Raw genomic sequence first — 22651 nt, forward strand, 5'->3', positions numbered from 1 at the left:
TATTAAAAGGTACCGCATCGGAAATTTCGATTTTCCATTTGATTAACATGGGAATTTTTGTGTTACAAAATTGGAGTTTTTTAACTCTTTAAGAGTTTTCGGACTAGTCGGGTCGAATCATATTCTTATAGAGAATTGAACGCTCTACAAAAAAAGTCTCTTGTAACTCTTATAATTCAAAGTCAAATTGGGATTGATGAATTTAATTTTTTTTAATCCTTTAACGCAACCATATGGGAAAATTTTATAGGATATTTTTTGTAGAGTTTTTCATTCTATAAAAGTTTTTGATATATTTTACAGATTCTAAGTTATTTGCATTAAACTGATTTATTTTTAATATTCGTACTTCGTACTTTTATTGTTTAAGATTACATTGTGTGAATTATTGATTATTTACCTGATAACTTTTTACCTGTACATAATATTAAAAACTTTTATAGAGATAATTTACAGAGAATGAAAAGCTGTACAAAAATGTCCTATGAAATTTTCCCATACAGTTAACAGTTACGTAAAAAAAATTGACAAAAATGTTAAAATTTAATTATCAATCCAAACTAGAATAATTTTAGAACGAATAAATTATAAAAAAATTATAAGAGACTTTTTTGTAGAGCGTTCAATCTCTACAAGTCGTACTTGTCCGAAAACTCGTTAAAGAGTTAAAAAATTCCAAAGTTGTAAAAAAATCTTCCTTTGTTAATTAAATGGAAAATGCAAATTTCCTATGCGACACCTTTTAGTATTAACCGTATTAATATTAAGAGCTATTTTTTTTTCTTCATTTCCGGTAAGAAAAAAAAGTCGATTTTTTTAAACAGTCTAGTAAATACTTTACTGGTAGTAAGTATATTTCAACTTTGGAAAAATTATAAATTTTTATATATTTTTTCAGTATATTTTAGAAAACTTTTAGGGCTGTTGGTTCTCACCACATCTTGCCACAAACAGTAAAAATATTGTTTTTATGGCTTATAAATTTTAGTTTTATCTATTTGAAGCCAAATAGAATAATTGTAACAAAGGAAAATGAAAAAAAAACATTACTATTATTTTTTTATAAAAAATATGGATGGAATACAAAAACCTATTTAATAATAATAGTCAACGTAACTCACAGTTTAAGGTCGGTCCTAAATTTAATTACATTCAGTACATTATATATGTATTAAAAAATAGCATTCGTAACTATGGAATGGAAACAATTCGGTTTAATTATTGGGGAAACGTTAATTTGGCGATTTTCTCATTCATTTTATATTCTCATAATTACTATTATAAATATTTTATAGGACAATGACATGAATTAAACATTTAATAGTATACTTTACAACCATAGTTTAATAAAATATAGAGCTGCTTTCAATTTAACTAATCTAGATATTTCTATTAATAATCTAGAAATATTTTAATCCAATAAATGTTTAATTTAGGTATACTCACTTATTCCTAATAAAACTTTTCATTTCAGGTGAAATTAAATAGTATGTTAGAAAAAAATAATTTAGAAAATATATTGCACTTTGCTTGTAGTTCATTTAATTTGGTAATGTCAAAATTGGAATTTAGAAAGATGCACAGTATATAAGTTATTATAGAAAGCAGCCCTACAGTTTCAGGGAAGCTCATTATTTAGCAATCATAAAATATAATCAAAAAACAATTTTTTTAAAAGTCACCTTAATAAATACATAAATTTTTAACAGTTTTTGTCAATTATAACTAAACATTTAATCTACACAAAAATACTAGTATATAATCTCTAATTTTATTTTATCCCTGTATTAAGAATCTCAATGGTCCCAGACATATTGAAAGATACAGAGAATGTTACTTCAAAAATTTTTGGGCACGACTAGATTTTTTATTCCTTTCTGAAGAATTAAAAATTAATTCATCAGTGAAATATAATTCAAAAAATATTATAATTAATGTCTATATATACTTGGACTATATGAAAAAAAAGAAGCAGTAGAATAGAGTGGCAAACTTAGACTATTGATTGACTGCCACTGTAAAGTACTAAAACACAACAAAAATAAAATTATATAAACCCTCATATATAAAATACTATGTTTTTCTAAACGACATCAATTTTTTTAAACAGCGAAGCCCACTGAAAAAATTACAAACTAGATTTCAAAAATGGTTTTAAATAATGTTGGAATGATTTATTTACTGGCTCGGCGTTAAGGGGACTTTTTTGAGCGGCACTGAACAGCCTCTCATAAACGTTTCCATCGAAAGCACCCAAAGCGGAGGCTAAAACCTCGTCGCGAAAATCGAAACTATCCACTAAACCTACGGCGTTTGGTCTAAGGGCAGCCAAAAGTTCTTCTAACCAGCTCTGAAGTGTTTCTATGTTTGACGCAGTAAGATCTGTAAACTACAAAACACCATTTTATATAATATTTGTAGAATATATGGAGCAAATTCTTACCCTAAGTAGATGTCCTGTTAATTTTAAGGCTTGAGATACTGCATAGAGTTGATCGAGTTGGTTTAAAACTATTTCTAGTTCAGGAGAAACCTGTAGTTTTCGTATAGATTGGTGAAATATGTCCACAATAAAAATCCTGCCATGTATATCAGCCATTTCTACCAGTTCTATAGACGTATTATTCCAAGCTACTTCTGAAGACTGTCCTCTCTTGATTCGATCGTTTATGTGGTTATTGGCTAATTCAATTTTTCTGAAATAAAATAATTTATAATTAAAATGTTTAATTACTAAAAGACACATTTATTACCTAGCTGCTGTTGTTTGTAAAGCTGAAATAATCCATTCAACAGATTTTTCAAATGGTTTCGTTTTGTGTAGGGCCGTTTCCAAATATTTTAAAGTGGGTAGATTGGTTAAATTCTTCTTACTTTGCCACATTTTTACCAAAAATCTCGCCGTTTGTAATAGAAGAACGGTATTTTCACCTTCATAAGTGCACATGGCTGTTACCAGACCATATATTGATGGTAAATTCGATGACGTCATATAACCATGGCCTCCACAGGCTAATCTACAGATCTCAACCCCAACAGCTGCATCAGCAGTGCTAACAGCTTTGAGGACGCAGGCTGTTGCATGAAGCTAAAAAATGAATGCAATATATTCTTGATTTGATGTTTCTTTGTGGCAATTATATACCTCAGGTAAATTATCTAATTGTCCAGTCTCTAACTGAGAATTAACTTCATTATAAATGTCCCAAAGCCAATTGGCAGCGTATTGGAATGCAAAACAAGTAGCAATATTCGGGAATATTTTATGTTGTTGAGTTACATAATTTAGGATTTGTGTCTCAGGTTCTCTAAATAAATTAAGAAAAATGACACAGTCAAATATCAGGCACTAAATCTAATTTTTCTTACTCGGCTTTAATTTGACACTGTCTTCTAACTGCACTGTATCTTGTGGCAATAGTAACTGATTTTTTTAAATAAGTTGCAGCATCTTGTACCAAAACTACTCTAACAAAAATCATTGTACCATATGTCAGTTTACTACTTGGAGAGCTTTGATAGGTGCCATCCTAAAATGTAATTAATAATAATCTTAAACCTTAATAATAATCTTAACATCTTCTAATCTCTCTTAACAGCATTTTTTAGTATTAAATTTTTTAATTAACTTACGGGTAATACTTTGTTATTTTTCATTAACATATTTGTTCTTGGTATTCTGACATTTTCAAAACCCAAATAGCCATTGTTTGTGCTGTTCATGCCTAGTTTGCAACCTATTTCACCAATTTTAATTCCAGGTAATGGTACATGAGTTTCTTCATCTCTTAACTGTACTATAAATGGATGAATACCATGACATTGTCCTTTTGTATATAACTGTGCAACTACAACTGCATAATTTGCAGAATGACCCACTAGAATAAATTGGTAATGCTTTAAAACTACTTTTCTGGTTTTCTTACATTGAACACTTACATCCTCCTGGCCACCATTTATAAGCAGTAAGTGAGGGGCTGTTCAAAACAAATTCTTCTGTTTTGGAATCATATACAGCTCTAGTTTCTAACCCTCTGATAAAGGTTCCATGACCTAACTCGGTCTAAAACAATATTATTTATCAAAATTATGAATATAGTATACCTACTTCACTAAGAGAGCATTACTTGTGCATAAGTTCCAATAATACTACATTCCCAAGCTTTCTGTATCCACTCAGCCTGTTGTTCAAAGTTACCTTGTCCCATTATAGTTGGAATGAACATTACATAATGCAAAGTTAAGGGATTTCCATCTCCTAGTATGGCAGATCCCAACTGCCCACCCAAAACTTCCCTAAAATGTTAACCCATAAATAACAGTTCTCTGCGAGATGAGAGACTCTCAGAGAAGCTTTTCTTTTTTTGAGACATTAGAATCTCAGAAAAATAACTATTACTTATTTTTGAAGATATGGTATTCTCATAAATATATTTTTATTTCCTGAGACAGGAGACAAAATTGATAGTTTCATATTTCTCTGTGAGATGAGATTTTCAGATAAAGGATCACTTTTTTCTTAGAAAAATGAGATTTTGGGGAAATAAGTTTAATTATTTTTCTAAGACAGACATGAAATATTTATGTATCTCTATATGAAATGAGAGACTCTCAAAAAAAATTACTATTATTCTTTGAGATATGAGAGTCTCAGAAACATAAGTATTTATTTTGTGAGATATGTAAGTCTCATAAAAATACATTTATTTATTTTTCTCAGTCTCAGAATAGCTATATTTTTCAGTGAGCAGTCCTAGAAAAAATGTTTTCTTCAGAAACATGAGTGTTTTAAGAAAATTTTCATGAGACTGTTATATCTCAAATAATTATTTGAGATATGTCAAGTTTAAAATTTAGATACTTTTTTCTTCGAGACATCGAGAATCATGAAAATATGTTTACTTCTTTTTTTGGTACTTAAGACTGACATGAGAATTTCATAGAAACAAATTTCCTTATTTCTCTACAATAAATTTCCTTATTTCTGTATCATGTACATTTAATTTTATTAGTTTTAATTTTGAGTTAAAAAAATAAAAACATTTCTGGTAAATAAAATAATATTAAAAATATTATGCTGACATAAGTTAATGCAAATAATATCAGTGTAATAATTCATAGGATATAATTATAGTATGTAAAGTTCACTGATAAAAGGATTCTAATTTATTAACTAAAGGTCAACTACATTTTATCTTTCAATGATTATTTTGCAATTGTATTTTGGAATGAAAAAAAATGAGGATAAAATATCTGATATCCCTCTCTAAGGATCAAATTAATTAATGAAGTATATTAATTATTTCCAAACCGACCTAAAATTGTCCATGCCACCTCGGCCTTCATTTTGCAGTTGTTGAACTTTTTTAAAAAGCAAACAGGCTTTACGAACAGCTTCTTCATACTTTTCTTTATGACTAAGATATTCCAAAGGAACTTTGGATTGCAGTTCAGGGTCTTCAAGGAAGTATTTCTCTAAAATAGATAATTATTTAGTGAATTACTAAAACCGGTTTTTGTAGCAATTAAAAGTTTTTCACAAAAAACCATAAAGTTTTAATGCGTCTATTTTAGTACTTTGTTTTAACAATTTATAGTTATTAACAATTAAAATCATACTTAAAGAGAAATCTACACATTATTTAAACTTTCTACAACTAATAATATATACATTAGAATGTCTTCTATTAATTTAAGTAAAAATATATTCTAAAAACTGCAACTTACCCCTGAATTTTCTGTCCTTTGTTTTATGGGGGCCCCCATCCAAAACATTGATTAGCTCTTCAGTTTTAAAAGTACATTTTTTTCTTTCAGCTGCTAAATCAGAATTAATGTTAGTAGACCCTGACATCATTTAAATAATATGTAATTTTGAATTCTAAATGAACCTTAACTATTCCAGCAAATATGTAGTTTCAAATACAAAAAGTTTGAAAAGTTTCTTATTTTTTAAACTGTTTTCATAGAAGTTATAAGAAAAACTTGAAAAATAAGAAAACCACTTATTTACCCACGTATTTTGACAGGTACTCCTTCCCCTTCCCTTCCCTCATATCAACAATCAGCACATCAATTGATATTTTTATATACGCTGTCCTTTTTCTTTATACAGCTACACCTATTTGTATCTATCTCTTTTCCTCACAATGTAAAAGATATTGGATGGAAATGATGTGATCTGTAGATGTGATCTGACGTCAACTTATCTGTGTTTAGAGGACCCGCATTGCACACTGAAGGAAAATAGCATTGTAGATTTCTACTAGAAAATATTGCTATGCAAGTTGTTTAAAATGGGGGTATAGTTTAAAAGTTTTAAGAAATTTAAAATTAGAGTGATGCTTAATATTGTGTATATTACATGTTGGTATTACGATAAATAATTGCCTTGTTATCTTTTCTAGAATTTAATATGAAATTTTATGTGTAAATTTTTAATTGATTTTTGCAATTTCGATATTGTAAAAAGTGCATAAAGCTAGTACTAGTATTATAGAATTCTTATTTTAATCTCATATTTGAGCAATAGGTGATACTGCTTTTTTTTGTAAATTTATTTGGCGCGTTTCAAAATAATATTAACATCGTTTAATAGAGGCCGCTAAAGTAGAACCAGCGAAATATTCAAAAATATTTACAAGTCTATTATTAACTTCAAGTTATAATAGCTAAACAAACCAGTATGATTTTAGAATGTTTTTAAAATGAATAAAAGGAATTTTATTAATTACTTACATAAAAGAATTAAGAGAATAACAAATGCTATATTAAATAGAATTTTTAATATAATAACAGTATTTTTTAAAATATCAAAAATAATCATTAAAAATATTAATTTGGGTCTATTAAAAGCTATAAGAAAACCAATATATGCAAATAATGTGCGTGTATAAGCTTCAAAGTACCGAACAGACTTATTGGCAATGTTCCCGTTTTTAGGTAAGATACAGGAGTGAGCTATTGCTAAATCTAAACTGACGCGTAACCTGACGTCTCAGAATTAAATACTTCAGCGTTTCGGGCCTTATTTTTTCCTCCCAACGTGTATATATAACTATTGAATTTATTTGCTGATCGATCATCTTCGATCCACTTATATTTTCCATACTGGACATTATCCATAGGATTAGTGCGTTATGCAACTGCTCATCTGTTGCTTACAGGCGCTCATAAAAACGACAGTGTTGAAAAAGTGTTGCAAGTGTTTCGAAAAAGACGTAAAAAATAACCGACAAATAGATAGTAAGTGTTGAAAGAGACTTTGAATTTGAGTGAGTGCATATAGGTAGACATACATTCGGAACACCTAAAAATTGAACCAGAGAGTGCTTCCAAGCTGGGCGCTATATATAGATATGTAGTTCTCGCAATAACAGTTTTCACACACACACGGGCTGAAAGAAAATATAACAAACATATTTTTATTTTAATTTTTTCCTCCGGGTGGCTTCACTATTGTGCTAAAAATACGCTAAAAAACTTAACACGTCAGTTTTCTATGTTTATTTGATGTGAACAAAATGTAGTTTTCACCCTCAAATGATGTAAGTAGATAGAGTAACTTATTTTGTAACTGCTACTAATCGAACACACAGTGTTTATTTTATGTTAAACTGTATAATATGTATTGTCTTCGCACACATGTCAAATAATTTAAAACAAGTATTTTCTTGAAGAGTTGTAGGTAAAAATATTTGAAAAAATATGCAGCATATGTATCCGCTGGCTAGAGGGGATCCCCTGTGTCCTTTAGGGTTTCATCCCCAGGTGAGATGGCCCACCAGGTGTAAAAGGTGTTTTAGGTATGTTTAAAAATAGGGCCTTATCCTACCTGTTTGTTTATTTGCGATTAGAAACCTTGTACTACATTCAAATTGTTCTAGGCTGTATGTCCTGTTTGTTTTATTTCGGTTCGTCGTATATAAAGTATCTAGTTATTATAAATAGTTTAAGTTGACAAATTTAAACACATACCTTAGTAAAAACCTTTTTATATACTTTGTTATAACTCTTAATCATAATTATTTGAGATATTTTTATTTTAAATAGAGACTATAAAGAACACGGAGGTAAAAAACGAGACGAACCGAGTTTAAGAAAGGATTCGTCTTCAACTTCAACCCCTAGCTTATCATTAAATTTAAGGTAAGATATGAGATAACAACTAATAATATAGTAAAATTATTGAGGTAACAAAAAAATATTATTTATAAGGATACTAAATACCGTATGATCGAAAAAAAAACGGCTTGTGTCCAGTTGGCTTGGAAATGAACATCGATGACATTTCCCATATAAATTTACATATAAAATGACAGCGATCTTCATTCCATAGCCATCGCTGACGCCGTTTTTTCTCGATCATACGGTATTTAGTATAATATTGGAGTCATGGAAACAAATTATAGAATAATTAATTATATACCGACCAAAATTCAGCGTTACCTTCAGTTTTGAAGGTAACTAAAATCTAATTTTATTCAAACGAATTAGCACGTAAAATAAAGAAATCGTATCATAGATCTTTTTTATTTATAAAAAATAAACAAATACGTTACTACTGATATGTGAACATGCACAGGCAATTAATTTTCACTGTTCAGTGTTATATTCGGGTTCTAATCCCAACTATTTTTCATTTTAATTAATTGCCACTATAAGAACATTTAATGTTTCTCAAATTTATTCCCACTTCATTTACACCAATTCGCCTTTAGGGTTGCCAAATAGTCTCATTGGAAAATAAACTATTGTAATATCTATCTTTTCTGCTTTTATAGTCACTGTGGGCACATATTTTATACGTTAAAATTTATATTTGTTCTACAATTTCAATTTCTGAATTTTGTGTAAGAATCTTTTTAACAATTTAGTGCTATGTTAGCTGTATTATTGATAATATTATTAAGCAAAAATATTTTAACATCCCCTTTTATCTTTATTATTACTAAATAATTATTAAGGGAATATACATATTTTTCTTTAAGCGATGGAAGCTCAAAACGAAGTTGGGTATCTAGTACAAATCTGGCTAGTGAAAATGACAAGTCAGGAAGCAGTAGTGATAGTGACTATTCGAATCCTTCGTCTTGGATATCTACGCCTGATTTGGCAAATTTACAGGACGACACCCAAGCAGTTACAACTGTCAGTATTAAGCTACCTAAGAGAAAACAAAAACCTATAGATACAGGACAACGGACAGGTACAATAAATAACATTATTAAATATTTATGTGAAATAGCTCTGCTTAATTAACTGATAAATAATAAATATTTATAGGTGTATATGTAGTATATAGCTCCTATATGTACTACTGGAGCTGTATGATCTCCTATACTTATAGGAGCTGCCTAAAATAGCTCCAATATAGGAGATGTCTAAAATAGGTTGCTATTATATTATGGAGTCTATAATCATCTGCATTAATTTACTCGACTGGATAGCGTTTTTATAAAGCTATACAGGGTCCGGCAATAGTGCGTCGGGCATCTGTAGCTCCTAAAATAAAAAAATTGAGAATTTTGTTTAAGTGTAAACCGAAAGTGTATGTACGAAGATGTATTTCAGGTATGAGTGGATCTGGATGATTTTTTTTAATGGAACACCCTGTATATTATTGCATTTTTGGCTTTTTTCAGATCTTTTTACATAATCCTAAGATATGAGTAAATATATTTCGATAGTTTCAGAGATATTAAAATAAATCAAAAATGTATATTTTTTAGCCCTTCTTAAAAAAATTATTAAAAATACAAGAACTGTTCTGAAATCAAAATTCTATTAGGTATTTACTTTATATGGTCTGTTCTTACTTTGCTATAAATAATGGTAATCGTAAATCATACAGGATGTTCAATATTCTACGGCAAATATTTCTAAAATATAAAATATTTTTTCTTTGTTTTTTTTAATGGAACACCAAACACCCTGTATATTATTTTTTATTAGATGGAGAGTTAAAAAAATGAACATTTTTTGTATTTAAAGTATTTCAAATTTTTTAATAGTTTTGCAGATACACGCTGTATGATTTGATATGGCGCTTTCAATGGTAAAATACGAGTGAAAAATCATTGGGTGGCTTTGGTAAAAATTTACTGGGGAAAATGCCATATGGAATAAAAAACTGAGAATATCTGCGAAACCGTTAAAAATTTTGAAATACTCTAAATACAAAAAACTTTTCATTTTTTAATTCTACGTTTATTGGAAAAATAATATACAGAGGGTTCCATTTAAAACGAAAAGAAGAAGAAATATTTTATATTATTTTAGATAGTTTGGCGTAGAATTTTGAACATCCTGTATGATTTTCGATTACATATTTATAGCAAAGTAAGTACGGACCATCTAAATTAAATACCTAATATAGTTCTGATTTGAGAATAGTTCTTTTTTACTTTTAATAATTTTTATAAGAAAGGCTTAAAAATATATAGTTTTTATTTATTTATTAATATCTCTAAAATTATCGAAATATATATTTACTCATGTCTTAGGATTATGTAAAGTGATCTGAAAGGAAGTCAAAAATGCAATAATTTACTGGGTGTTTGTTTGTTTAAAAAAAATCATCCCGATCCACTCACACGTCTTTGAGCCACTCTATAGAAGTCAAAATATTTTCCTGAATTACATTCTAGTACATACTTTAAGTTTGCACTTAAACAAAATTCCCAAGTTTTTTTTATTCTAGGAGCTACAGATGCCCGACGCACTATTTCCGGACCCTGTATGTTCCAGCGGCGTGCGGTGACAATTATAGGCGGGGAAGCGATTCGGTAAAAAACCCTATTTCGAGACATTTCTTTTACATTTTCTTAAAAAACTTATCTTTGAAAATTCCGAGGCCAATTCCATTGTTCGATTAAAATTCTATCGAAAATTGTTAAACAAACAAAAACACATAAAGTTATAATAGTTAAAATACGACATTTTACATTAATTTTCCGATAGGCTCGCGATAGGCACCTATTTGTATTTGAGGTCTATTCGTCCATTGCAAATTTGTCTATAATATCATCATAGAATTTTGGATTTAATTTATTATAATATATTACCATCACCTATAAAATCGTAAGCGCACCCGTCCCGATAAATTAAAAGTCGAGGAAGGCGGCCGAAAGACCGCTGCCGTGGCTATAGCAACTGTGCGCGATTTTCCGGCTTAAATTTGTCGTTTGATATACCTACATGTGATAACACCTACATGTGATCGTCGATGTGATAACACCTACATGAAGGAGGGACAGGCGACCGGCGGCAATTTCCAGAATTTTATTTAATATTTTGTTATAAAATAACAGTATTATTAACGAAGGGTTTAACTATTTATTTTTTTATTTTTAAAAAGCTTCCATGGACCGCACGCCGCTGGTATGTTCTAATATAGGAGAAAAAACTCCTATAGATATTTTTGGTTTTAAGTTGTGAAATTAAGTGGGATTGTTTAATTCCTGTTTCGTTTATCATAGTTTCAGATAGTTTTTCGATAATAAAGGAACGCAAATCTGCTCTGTATGAAAAGGAAGACAGTTTAGCTGCCAGAGCCAAGAAGCTACAAGCCATTAAGGAATCTGCCGAACGAAGCTCGCGAAGAATCCAAGTAAAGGAAGTGAAAACAATTTCAGAGGAGCCTAATAATCACGATGTACAATTTCTTATACAAGTAATTTATATACAGCTTTTGAGTGTTTTAACCCTTCACAATACAGTAGAGCTTTGAGAGTAGATTTATCCAAAATTATATTAATTTCCGGTAATGCGAATAATCTTGTAGAATATTTTCCCGAATCCGTTTAGCTTTGATTTGATGGCGCAGCGCAGTGCAGTTTGGTAAGAACGCAAAATATGTATCTAATATATTTTTTTAAATTTCTAAACTAATAAATATGAAAAAATAGATATCGTAAGTTTCATATTTCATATCCATTCCGTTTGTATATAATTTAATTCACTGTATTTTTGGTTGCGTAATTTTTGCACTATCTAAAATATATTTAGAATTTAATGGTTTTGATTTCTTGGAAGTTATTGGTAATAAAGTTTCATTTTTCTCCAAACCACTTAAAACATCTGCGAAGTAAATATTGGATTACGCGTTTAATTGATTCTCAAACATTTTACATTAAATTTTATAAATTTAATATCACTGTATTTTTGAAAAAAAAATCGTTTTCTTAATATTTGGTATATATTTATTTACCACAAAAATTACCGATATCTTCTATTTACTTTAATTTTAATTTACTGGAGTAATATGGATGTAAGTAAAGTATTATACGTATGTTAAAATTATTAAAAGAAAGGGCTATTTTAATATTTTTTTTCCATACATCTTATAATTTCTTCTCCAACATTTTGATTTTGGATTATTTCTCTGCGTTTATTTCAAGGAAACAACTATCTTTAATACTCCGGTATATGTACTTCTGTTTATAATATTAAAGTCTATATTTAAAATGTTCTGCTAAAACGCCACCTATTAACCTTGTGCATTTCTAAATATTTGTGGTATTTTTACTAATTACAAGAGATTAATATGACTACTTAACAAAAAAAGTGAGCACATTTATGCATTGATTGGGACTAGAAATGTTAAAAAATAAATTTGTTTGTTGATATTATAATGCATAAAAGTATTCTAATATTCTAATTAGTATAATTACTCTGTAGTATAAAAAATAAATCTGTCAGAAAAATATTAATTTATAGTCGATGCTATTTTCTAATTTAATCAAGATAAGTTTAATAAAAAAAATCAAGATAAATCCGTCTAAATTAATTTTAGTTTTTACTATAAAATAACTGTGTAGTGCAACTGCAGAAGTATGAAGAAGTGTCTATCTGATGCTAAAGTACCTAATGCACCTATTAAAAACTGTAGTTGCGATATAATGTAATTGAAAAAGTTCTTGTAATATTTCTGACAGATTTACAGTACCAAGAAGGATATTAATTTTTTTCTTGTCATTAAGGTAAAGCGAAACATAAAGTTTCAAGATTCTCTAGAGGAAAGTGGATCAGGATCGGAAAATGATGATACGGTGAGTAATGCCGGAACAGAAACGTCTGACGCCACTTTAGTAGGGCCAGATAATGAACTCAGAGAACAACTCGAGTCTATAAAAAAAGAACTTGAAACAACTAAAGCCAAATGTGATAGACTGGAAAGAGAAAAAAGTGATATTTTATTAAGAAGATTAGCTGCTATGGAAACTACAACCAGTAAAACTACTGCCACGGAAGTATTGAAACTCCAACAAAAATGCAACGAGCTTAAACAACAACTAGAAGACTACAAAGATGAAAAAAGAAGCCTGTCTTTAAGAGTTAAGGAATTGGAGGCTGATTTAGACCTGAGGCCCACGGCACACGAAGCTCAGAAAGTGGCCGATGAGCTCAGATCGAAATTATTGGCAGCTGAAACTTTATGTGAAGAACTTATGGATGAGAATGAAGATATGAAGAAGGAACTTAGGGATATGGAAGAACAAATTGACGAAATGCAGGATAACTTCAGGTTAGTTCTGTTTTAATTGGTTTTTCTCTTTCAACAATAGCAAGTTTTTTGATTGTAACCAGTAAATTTGAGCTTAAATTTTCTTAGAGAGGACCAAGCTGTTGAATACACATCTATGAAGAAAGAATTAGACCAGACGACAAAAAACTGTCGAATTCTCTCATTTAAACTTCGCAAAGCTGAAAAGAAGGCTGAACATCTGGAATATGAAAAGTCAGAATTGGAGAAAAAGATGAATGAGGTATTCTGATTAAAAATTTACAAGAAAAAATAATTGATTATCTAATATATAAAATTCTTGTGTCACAGTCTTAGTTACCGTACTCCTCCGAAACGGCTTAGCCGTTTTTGATGACATTTTATATGTATATTCACATTTTGATTTTTCATACCCACGGTCCACCCCAATTTTTTTCTACTTTTTTTAGAAAATTTTTTATTTTTATTTTTTTATGCATTAAAAAAAACACACAACCCTAAATTTTCACCCTTCTACCATCAACCCCTTTTTTAATAGGGGTTGTTTTTTTAATAGTCTTAGTTTCCATACTCTTCCGAAACGGCTTGACTGATTTTGATCAAATTTTATATGTATATTCAGTAGGTTTCAGAATAGGTTATTAACTATTTTTTATACCCCTAAATCATAAGGGTGGTCCATCCCAATTTTTTTTGGACAAAATTTTTTTATTTCTTTATGTTGTGGCATTAAAAAATACAAACAACCCTAAATTTTCACCCTTCTACCATCAACCCCTGTCAGTTGTTTTTAAAAATTGTTAGAATACTTTAAATTAAGAACGTGAGTATGATTGGATATATATCGGGTATAATGGTATTTATATACCCATGCAAATTCAATATACTATTTATTGACCCTTTGGGTATACGAGTATACCGGGTGTAAAAATTTGGGTATTTATTTTACCCAAATTTCAATATACCGGGTACTTGCCCATCACTGCTAGTATAATTAATCATTTTAGGTATCTGGAGGAAGTTCTGGTCTTTCATCATTAGAAAGAATCAGGCAATTAGAGCAAGATCTTAAAGTATCAAATGAAGTATCTATAAGACTACAACGAGAATTAGAAGACTCGAATAAAAAACTGGAAGAAGTTACAAAAACACCGGGAACGAAAAAAAGGGCCCCACTTTTAGGATCTCTTGGAAAAAATCTCTCTAATGATGGGGTAAGTGAGCTAAATTAGCTGTATTTTTTTTAATAAAATTTTTATATTTCTAGCAAAAGGTTTCGAGAGAATCTTTAACTAGAGGTGGTTCTCAAGACGATCCTGCTCAGCTATTAAGAGATCTACAAGACTCCTTAGAACGCGAAGCAGACTTAAGAGAACAACTCAAATTTGCTGAAGAAGAGGTATATATAGTTTCTTTTAATCAATATTTTGACAGACCATTCTATTATCATTATTCTTTAGAGCAATAGAGTTTTTAGACGAAAGTTTACAGATAGAGTACTGCCAAAAATTAAGCTGGATAACAAATATACTCAAACTCTTATTCAGAACTTAGTCGAAATGACCAATACCGAAATGAAATCAACGCAAACGGAAGATTGCATGAAAGAAACGTGCTTAGAGGAATTTAAACCAAACTGTTTTAATGAGAATATTATAACAGAAACGTCTGCATTTAAAAATTTAATAGCTTCTTTGCATTTACGTGATACCCCTATAGCAAAAATTTACCAATCTTCTGTTAGATTATTTTCACCTATGGATACTTTAGCTACTATGATGGGTAAAGAAATGCTTTTCCTTGTTGTTTTAGGCTGAAAATTTACGCAAGAAAGTATCTCGAATAGAAGATGACAACGAATCTTTGGTTTTGCAGCTGAAAAAAATGGCAACCAGAGCTAGGAGTATGTTAATAACAAAATGTTGTTTAATGAAACGATTGAAAGAAATAGGACAGCTCTACAGATTTAATAAGAACTTAGTATATACAACAGTATATTTGTTTTAAAATGAATTTAAAAAATTTTTACGATAATCTGCTAAATAATTGTTAAATTTGTGGAGCCTCTTTGTTTATTACCTAACTCGTTTACTTATACCGTGCTGGCAACTGTTACTTTTGGGTCGGCATTTACATGTGTGGAAGTAAATCGCATAGGGATCTTATTAAGTCGGAGTGAGAGAAATGCGACCGACCGACGCGACGCGCGACGGTGTGCTGTTGCGGCGTTGCCGATACGCCTTTCCCTATCAAGTAAAGTAAAATCACGATCGCAAACCGCTTATTTTTAAAAGACTTTTTTTTCAAGAGATAACTAGATAAAATCATTAGGTTTGTAACGTTTTTGAGCATCTGAAATGGAATTATAAGGATATCGTTAAGGTGTAATTTTTTTTATAACGAGAAAACGTCAGTAATCGCGATAATTTAAAAACTCAACTTTTTAACACATAACAGGCCATAAGTCAAGAACCACTTTAGATATTGAAACTTTTTTTTATTTTCAAGATCGGATATTTTACAATATGTTTACATAAGAAAAATTCGAGAAGGTTGTTTTTTCCATTCAAAAATAGCAAACAATCCATCCATTTACTTTTAGAGCATAGCAATTTTCAGCAATCGTGTAATTTTTTTATTGATAAAGATTTTCACATACTGTCTACAAAGAAAATACAGCAGAAATATTAACAAAGTTCTTGAAAAAACTACAATTTATTATTTCTAATATATCGATTTTTGAATTCAGAGTTCTAATAGCCACTATCGAACACCCACTCAATTCCACTTATTTTTACCAAAAATGCAAGTGTTTCTAGCTTGCACTTAAAAAAATTCAAGCTATAGGGAAAATTACAACGATTCGTTAATAAATAAACAAATTAAGTATCACGAGACGTAATTAAATCGTGAAGCTGAACGCATGACGTACACCTTTCCCTAGAACTTTAAGTACTGACAGAGGTATTGATTGGGTCGACCGGTCAACTGCGACAAATCTGCTATATCCCCTTCCACGTCTCTTAGCGATGTGCACAGTTTCTCGGTTTATTTAATACGTTTGGCAACGTTTTTACTGTCCTCTCTTTGTTCAGTACATTATAAACGCATTGTACTCTTCTTACATACGGAAATCTCGACCCAAGACTAACCTTTGCCAGCCCTTAGTATCAGCATGCTTTGTTCCCTATATATAATTTTTAACTTGGCTTAAAAATTTTAACAACCCTAATTTTGTGTTTTTTTTTAAATACTTAAAGCCATTTTCTACAGTTGCAATAATTTTCTTACAAATCTTGCTTAAATTTTCCTATTACTTTTCCAGTTTGTTTTTACTAAATCGATTTTTCTTAAGCGTAAAATTTGTTTATAACAAACTCGCTTGCAACGTACAGTAATTTAATATGTACGCATATTTTATTCTAAAAAATCTAAAAAAATACTTCCTGTTCTAGAGTTACTAAGAACTCTGGAGTCATACGAAATAAGTTAATTCACATTTATTTTACTGTGACCACATAATTAACAATTTGTGATATATACACTTGTTAATAAAAATGTTAATTTAGGTCGAAAATTAAGTCCAACAAACCAAAGATTAACACCCGAACCTCAAGAAAATAAAGATATATCTGAAGATGACGATCCAACTGAATTAAAGATTCAGCTCGAACTTAGCGAACAAGAAGCATCAGTTCTTCGGAAGAAACTCGAAGAACTAGAAGCAGATAATAGAATTCTAAAGAGTAAAAACAAAGATATGCAAGATAAATTGCATCTGAAAGGATCTGCCAGAAAAACGTCAATACATAGTGATAAGATTAATTCTATTGACAATCAAAAGATTAAGGTAATGTGGATGCATTTAAAATAATGTGTAGGTACTAATTTGACAAATTGGCTTAGGTTCTGGAAGACGAAACAAATGATCTCAGGAAGAAACTTATAGAAAAAGAAAGAGACTGTGAAAGGCTACACGCGGAGTTAGCCTTAAATCAAAAAAGATCCAAAAGCATTCAAAAAAGCAAGTAAGGGGGGCGTTTTTTATATTTTCATGTAACCGATGAAAACATATAAAACCTGCCATTGTTATTTCTAAGGTCTTTGGATATGGATCAACAAACTCTGGATTTGAAAAGACAACTACAAGTGATAGAACAAGAAGCGTTTGTTCTGCGAAACAAAGTACAAAGTTTAGAAAGTGAAAACGAAAAACTGACTGCCGAAAACAAGAAAATTAATCTTCTAAAAAGCACCAAGAATTTGAAAAATAGCGACAAGAATTTAGAGAAATATGTGGATCAAATTGCAATGTTAGAAATTGAATTGGCTGAAACAAAACAACGGATCAAAGATCTTGATTCAAACTCAACGTCAGGTGATATAGATATCAAGGTACTTATTAAAAAAAATGAATTACGAATTCAGAGTTTAAATATTTTATTTTTTTAGGGTGACCTAAAGAAATTCATTAACCGAACTCCAAAGAAAGTAACAGTATTAACTTCCAGAGATCAATTGAAAACGATGGTCTCTGATTTAGAAAAGGAGATAGGTGAGATGATTACCTTTATGAAATTAAGCGAAAAAAATAAAACCATAGCGAATGAAATAACTAACCCAAAATCCAACAACGAAGCTGAAAAACTTCGTAATGAACTGGCCGAACTGAACAAGAAATGTGAATTAATACAGAAACAACTAAATGAAGAAAAAGAGAAGCACAATAAAGACATAAGCAAGAACGAAGAACTTATAAAAGAACTAAATGAAATTCGCGAATCTTTAGAGAAGGCGACAAACGAAAAGAAAAAATTAAAAGAACAACACGAAAAAATATCTAAAGATAGCAAAAAAGTTCAAGAAGACAGGAGAAACTTACAAGATGAGCTAAATAAACTTAAGGAACAATTAGGTAATATTTTGTATAATAATTATTTATTATTTTAGTAAGATATTTTTAGGTGAATTAGAGTCTTCGAAAAATCAAATCAAACAACTCAATAATCAGATAGATGCTCTTAAAAAAACCTTAGAAGAAAAGAATATAGAAATTGATAAATTGAAAGAAAGTATTACAGAGCTAAATAGGTTAACAGCTGAGGTATTAACGAACAATAAAATAATTTTAATTGTATTACATATCGTATTTTTTATAGAACACTTCAAAAAATAAGAAACTAGTAGACCTAGAAGGTCAAGTAACTAAATTTGAAAACAAATACAGCGAATGTGATAAGAAGTTAAGAGAGCAAAGTAAAGATTTTGAATCTAAGGTTCGTCTAATTTTTATGTTATTGTGTTGCTATTGAAATAAATAATAAATATGAATATTTCCAGATTGAAAAGGAAAAACTCAAAATTAAGAATATGGAGAATGAACAAACCAAATGGAAGGATGAAAAAAAGAAACTCAATTTCCAATTAGAAAATTTCTTGGTCAAAATTAAAGGTCTCGAAAATACCATAGAACAAAAAGGTAAATTAATTAAACAATTGGAAGAAAGTCTTAGCCAAGAAAGAGATATCGTATCCAAAACAAGTTTGAAAGTAGAAGAACTGAAAGGCAGAGAGATAAACCGACTTAAAGATGACCTGAGCAAAAAAGCTGTTATAGTTTCCGAATTAGAAGCAAAATTAGAAATCGCCATCAAAAATGAAAAGAACCTAGAAGACAAAATAAAGAAATCGGATTTGGAGAAGAAAAACTCCAAACTGGAACAAGAGAAGAAAATTAAAGAACTCGAAATAGACCTGCAAAACGAGAAGAAGAAAGTTGATATTTTAAAAGTAAACGCAGAAAAAGAACATAAAAATAGAGAGCTCGAGCTGTCCTCCTTAAAAAGCAAAATTAAAAAACTCGAAATGAATTCTACTGGTAGTGTGAAAAAGGAACTTGAAATAAAACATTTCCAAGAATCTATAGAAAGTAAAGTAGACATAAAAATTGTTGAAAGAAATATTAACTTAAAATATAAAATTTTAGAGTTAGAAGACACAATTACAAGAGAGCGTCAAAAATATGATGATTTGACGGCTAAATATGAAATCCTTGAAGAAGAACATGTTGTTACTAAAGCAAAATTAGTTATGGAGAAGGAAACTCTTGAAAAGTAAGTTGTTCTCAACAAAATACAAAATATAGCGTGTGAACAAAACTGATGTCAGAGCAGGCGTAGAATTATAATTTTAGTTTAAGCTTTACTATTTCTCTTGATAGTGACAGCAACAGAAATATTAATTATAAGCCTTCTATGATGTAGTTTTCATCCGATCATAGAGTAGATGAACACTTTAAGAAAATATGCATAATTTCAGCCAGTTCAAGAATCTCAAAAAAGAAGTAGATCAACTCGAATCGGAATTAAAAACATTGAGAGAGACGTACAACACCAAACAAGACACCTGGATAAAAGAGAAGTTAGAAATGGAGCAAAAGCTAAAAGAAATGAAAAAACCATCGTACAACGGCACTGACTTTGATAAACAGAGGCTGAAAGCTCTTTATGAAGAGAAACAATCTGAACTAGAGCAAGTAAAGAAAGAGTATGATTTGATTCATGACCAGATGGAATATATGAGGAAGGAAAATGACGAGTTAAATAAAAAACTGGATGATTATGAAAAGGTTAATAAGGTCCAAAGGAATATTAGTGCAGATTCTTCAGCCATGGAAAAAGAAATCAAGCATCTCAGAATAAAGTAAGTATTGGAATTAAATTCTTCACTCTCTAAAGAAAACTTGTTTTTTATTCTTAGGTTAAACAGTGCTGATAAATCTAAGAAAACTGATGTAGCTGAATGTAAAATGAGATATGAAGGTCAGCTGAACGTTATGAATCAAGAACTACAGTCATTACAGAATCAAGTTTTGAGATTTAAAAGAGAAAAAGATTCTTATAAACACATGTTAGAGTCAGCTCAAAAGACTATAGGAGATTTAAAACAATCTCCTAAGCTGAATCGAAATAAGAATCCGAAAGAACAACTGCATTACGATGAAGTATGTTAGCGTTAAATTATACGTTTTAAAATTACCTTAATTTTGTTGTTTTAGCTGGAAGAAAGTAAGAACAAAGTTTTGACATTAGAACAGCAAATAAGTTGTATGGAAGATGAGCTATCAGAGGCTCGCCTAGAGAGTTCTAGATTAAAAACAGAGTTAATATCAGAGAGATCTTCTTGGGAAGTACGATTATCCGAACTCCATTCTAAAGTTAACGAATTAGAAGAAGAAAAAGTTTTAAGTAGCGGTAGAACCAAAATAGTTGGTCTTAGGACAAAAATGGAACTGGCATGGCAAAAAGAACGCGAAGAACAACAAAGATTACTACAGGAAACAGCCACCTTAGCTAGAGACTTAAGACAAACATTATTTGAGGTTGAACGTGAAAGAGATAAGGAGAGGCTAGAATCAAAAAGAAAACAAGATCAGTTCAAGAAATCTTCGGAAGAAGAACAGGAAGAAAATAAACGAAAAATAACCGAACTACAATGCGACTTGTTAGAATTAAGAGACGCTCATGCTAAATTAAGAACAACCAATGAGAAGCTACGAAGAGAAAAGGAAAGATACGAAAAAGAACGCGAAGAACAAAGAATCGTTAAGGTTGACAGAAGAAAGACAGATCTAGGAGATGAAAGGAAGGTCGAAATGATTATTGAACAAGTTGACACCTTAAAACAAATAGCTCCAGAACTATTTTTCTCTAAAGAAAACGAAGCTCCATACACTCCAACACCGCCTCGTCGGACCAAATCAAAGTCAAGAGAAACATCTCCTGCAATTGATTATAGAGAAAGCTCCCAAACTCCCGAAGATAAACAACAGCAAATTCACCGAATAATGCAGCGGCTTGTTCACACAACTGAGGATCTAAGAAAAATACAAAAGCTCAATGAAGATGAAGAAGAACGGGAAAGGTTAAGACGAATGGGAATGCGAAGAGCGACATCAACAGAAGCAGAAGCAATTGGTAGTTCTCGATATAGCAAAAGCGCTTTAAGAAAACAATCTTCCATAATCTCACAAGGCAGCCTTCATCGCAAAAGTATATCTTTGGAGCACAATATCCAGGCAGATCAAAAAATATGGCAAACAGATAATAACGATAGTCTCTCTAGTCTTCAATCTTTTGAATCTGACATTGATATCAAACGAGGTAAAAGGGATTCTAGTTTAGACAGTAGATTGTCAGCGGGATCAACTCAGAGTGACACCGGCGAGAAGAAGAAAAAAACTGGATTAATGGGGAAATTAAAAAAACTTACCAAATCGAGAAGTATCGATGACCAAGATCCAGGAATATTCTCCAATCCAAGACAACTAAACTCCAAAGTAAATATGATTCTATTTATCCAACACTAGTTATAGTTTCTTAGTTTACTCAAATTAAAATGTTTCAGAGTAATTCGAGAAATAATTCAAATTCTGACGTTAATGAAGAAACAGGAAGTCGGGGGAACTTAAAAGACATGATTACTGGAATATTCAGGAGAGCTGGGTCATCTTCTCGAAGTAACAGGTATTTTTATTAAGGTCCATGTTGTCCAACTCTTAAAATTATATCAATTTGTTATTAGCGTTGAAAGAAAGCATGAAACAAGTTCAACACAGAGGCCTTTAGTTAGGAATGGAAGCAATGGAAACGTACATTCACATTCTTCAGGAGTCAGTTAGTCTTAATTCATCCCTACCATTTTTTTATATCTTCTGTACATGTTAGTTAAAATGAAGTTATAGTAAGATTTCATGTTACCCTTATTTCGGTTAATTAATAATAATAAAATGGTAAGAAAAACGTAATATTAAAAAATAATGCTAGTCAGATCAGTTCTAATATTATAAACCTATGAACAGCTCAAATTTCTATCCATGTTAGGAGAGTAATTTTCGAAGCCGTTATTTTTTATGTTTAAATTCCTATTGTTCCATGAATGTACTTTAAGAATACTTTTAAGCAAATTAATGTATTATATTTAAAAAAATATATTTATACGTATAATATATGCAATAAAGAACATATAATGTTTAGATAACAGCTTATAATTCATTTATATTGCTTGCCATAATTAAAATTATTATAAAACTAGTTGAAGCCTGGCGCATCCGCCACGACATCAGAAAAAAATACTTTTTATTTT

General features: G+C 30.2%; 2 protein-coding genes across 5 annotated transcripts; one reads left to right on the forward strand and one right to left on the reverse strand.

Moving 5' to 3' along the window:
- Window positions 1-1046: 1046 nt before the first annotated feature.
- On the reverse strand, window positions 1047-6071 carry LOC115876663 (probable peroxisomal acyl-coenzyme A oxidase 1). The gene is made up of 11 exons (XM_030892521.1): window positions 6014-6071; window positions 5728-5817; window positions 5316-5475; window positions 4128-4296; window positions 3940-4063; window positions 3634-3878; window positions 3370-3530; window positions 3146-3308; window positions 2754-3088; window positions 2444-2696; window positions 1047-2389 (listed from the first exon to the last, which is right to left on the reverse strand). Exons 1-11 carry the CDS (start codon window positions 6054-6056, stop codon window positions 2129-2131), a joined length of 2004 nt encoding a protein of 667 aa, XP_030748381.1. The 5' UTR covers window positions 6057-6071; the 3' UTR covers window positions 1047-2128.
- A 787-nt stretch (window positions 6072-6858) lies between these two features.
- Window positions 6859-22548, forward strand: LOC115876664 (uncharacterized protein PFB0765w). Of its 4 annotated transcripts, none has more exons than XM_030892522.1 (23): window positions 6859-7547; window positions 7680-7805; window positions 8053-8148; window positions 8991-9208; window positions 11481-11674; window positions 12984-13528; window positions 13616-13769; window positions 14515-14721; window positions 14775-14906; window positions 14968-15289; window positions 17077-17357; window positions 17414-17535; window positions 17608-17902; window positions 17960-18422; window positions 18472-18611; window positions 18667-18783; window positions 18848-19436; window positions 19494-19620; window positions 19826-20209; window positions 20267-20510; window positions 20565-21845; window positions 21914-22032; window positions 22091-22548. In XM_030892522.1, exons 2-23 carry the CDS (start codon window positions 7708-7710, stop codon window positions 22185-22187), a joined length of 6225 nt encoding a protein of 2074 aa, XP_030748382.1. In that variant the 5' UTR covers window positions 6859-7547; window positions 7680-7707; the 3' UTR covers window positions 22188-22548. The 4 variants fall into 4 exon arrangements, with proteins under 4 accessions (XP_030748382.1, XP_030748384.1, XP_030748383.1 ...); XM_030892524.1 differs by having other exon boundaries at window positions 11481-11656; XM_030892523.1 differs by having other exon boundaries at window positions 6859-7245.
- Window positions 22549-22651: the final 103 nt, after the last annotated feature.

Source organism: Sitophilus oryzae, unplaced genomic scaffold (assembly GCF_002938485.1).
Source record: "Sitophilus oryzae breed Bouriz unplaced genomic scaffold, Soryzae_2.0 scaffold_1440_pilon_pilon, whole genome shotgun sequence".
In the NCBI taxonomy this organism is placed as follows: Eukaryota; Metazoa; Arthropoda; class Insecta; order Coleoptera; family Curculionidae; genus Sitophilus; species Sitophilus oryzae.

Excerpts from the sequence above, each read along its gene's own strand:
- LOC115876663 (XM_030892521.1), bottom strand. The coding sequence starts at position 6,056 with ATGAGGGAAGGGAAGGGGAAGGAGTACCTGTCAAAATACGTGG. Across the intron at positions 4,064-4,127 it reads TTATTGGAACTTATGCACAA|ACCGAGTTAGGTCATGGAAC; the intron begins GTAATGCTCTCT and ends ATATTGTTTTAG. Across the intron at positions 3,309-3,369 it reads CAGTGTCAAATTAAAGCCGA|AGAACCTGAGACACAAATCC; the intron begins GTAAGAAAAATT and ends TAATTTATTTAG.
- LOC115876664 (XM_030892522.1), top strand. The coding sequence starts at position 7,708 with ATGCAGCATATGTATCCGCTGGCTAGAGGGGATCCCCTGTGTCCTTTA. Across the intron at positions 7,806-8,052 it reads AGGTGTAAAAGGTGTTTTAG|AGACTATAAAGAACACGGAG; the intron begins GTATGTTTAAAA and ends TATTTTAAATAG. Across the intron at positions 20,210-20,266 it reads ATCAAGCATCTCAGAATAAA|GTTAAACAGTGCTGATAAAT; the intron begins GTAAGTATTGGA and ends TTTTATTCTTAG.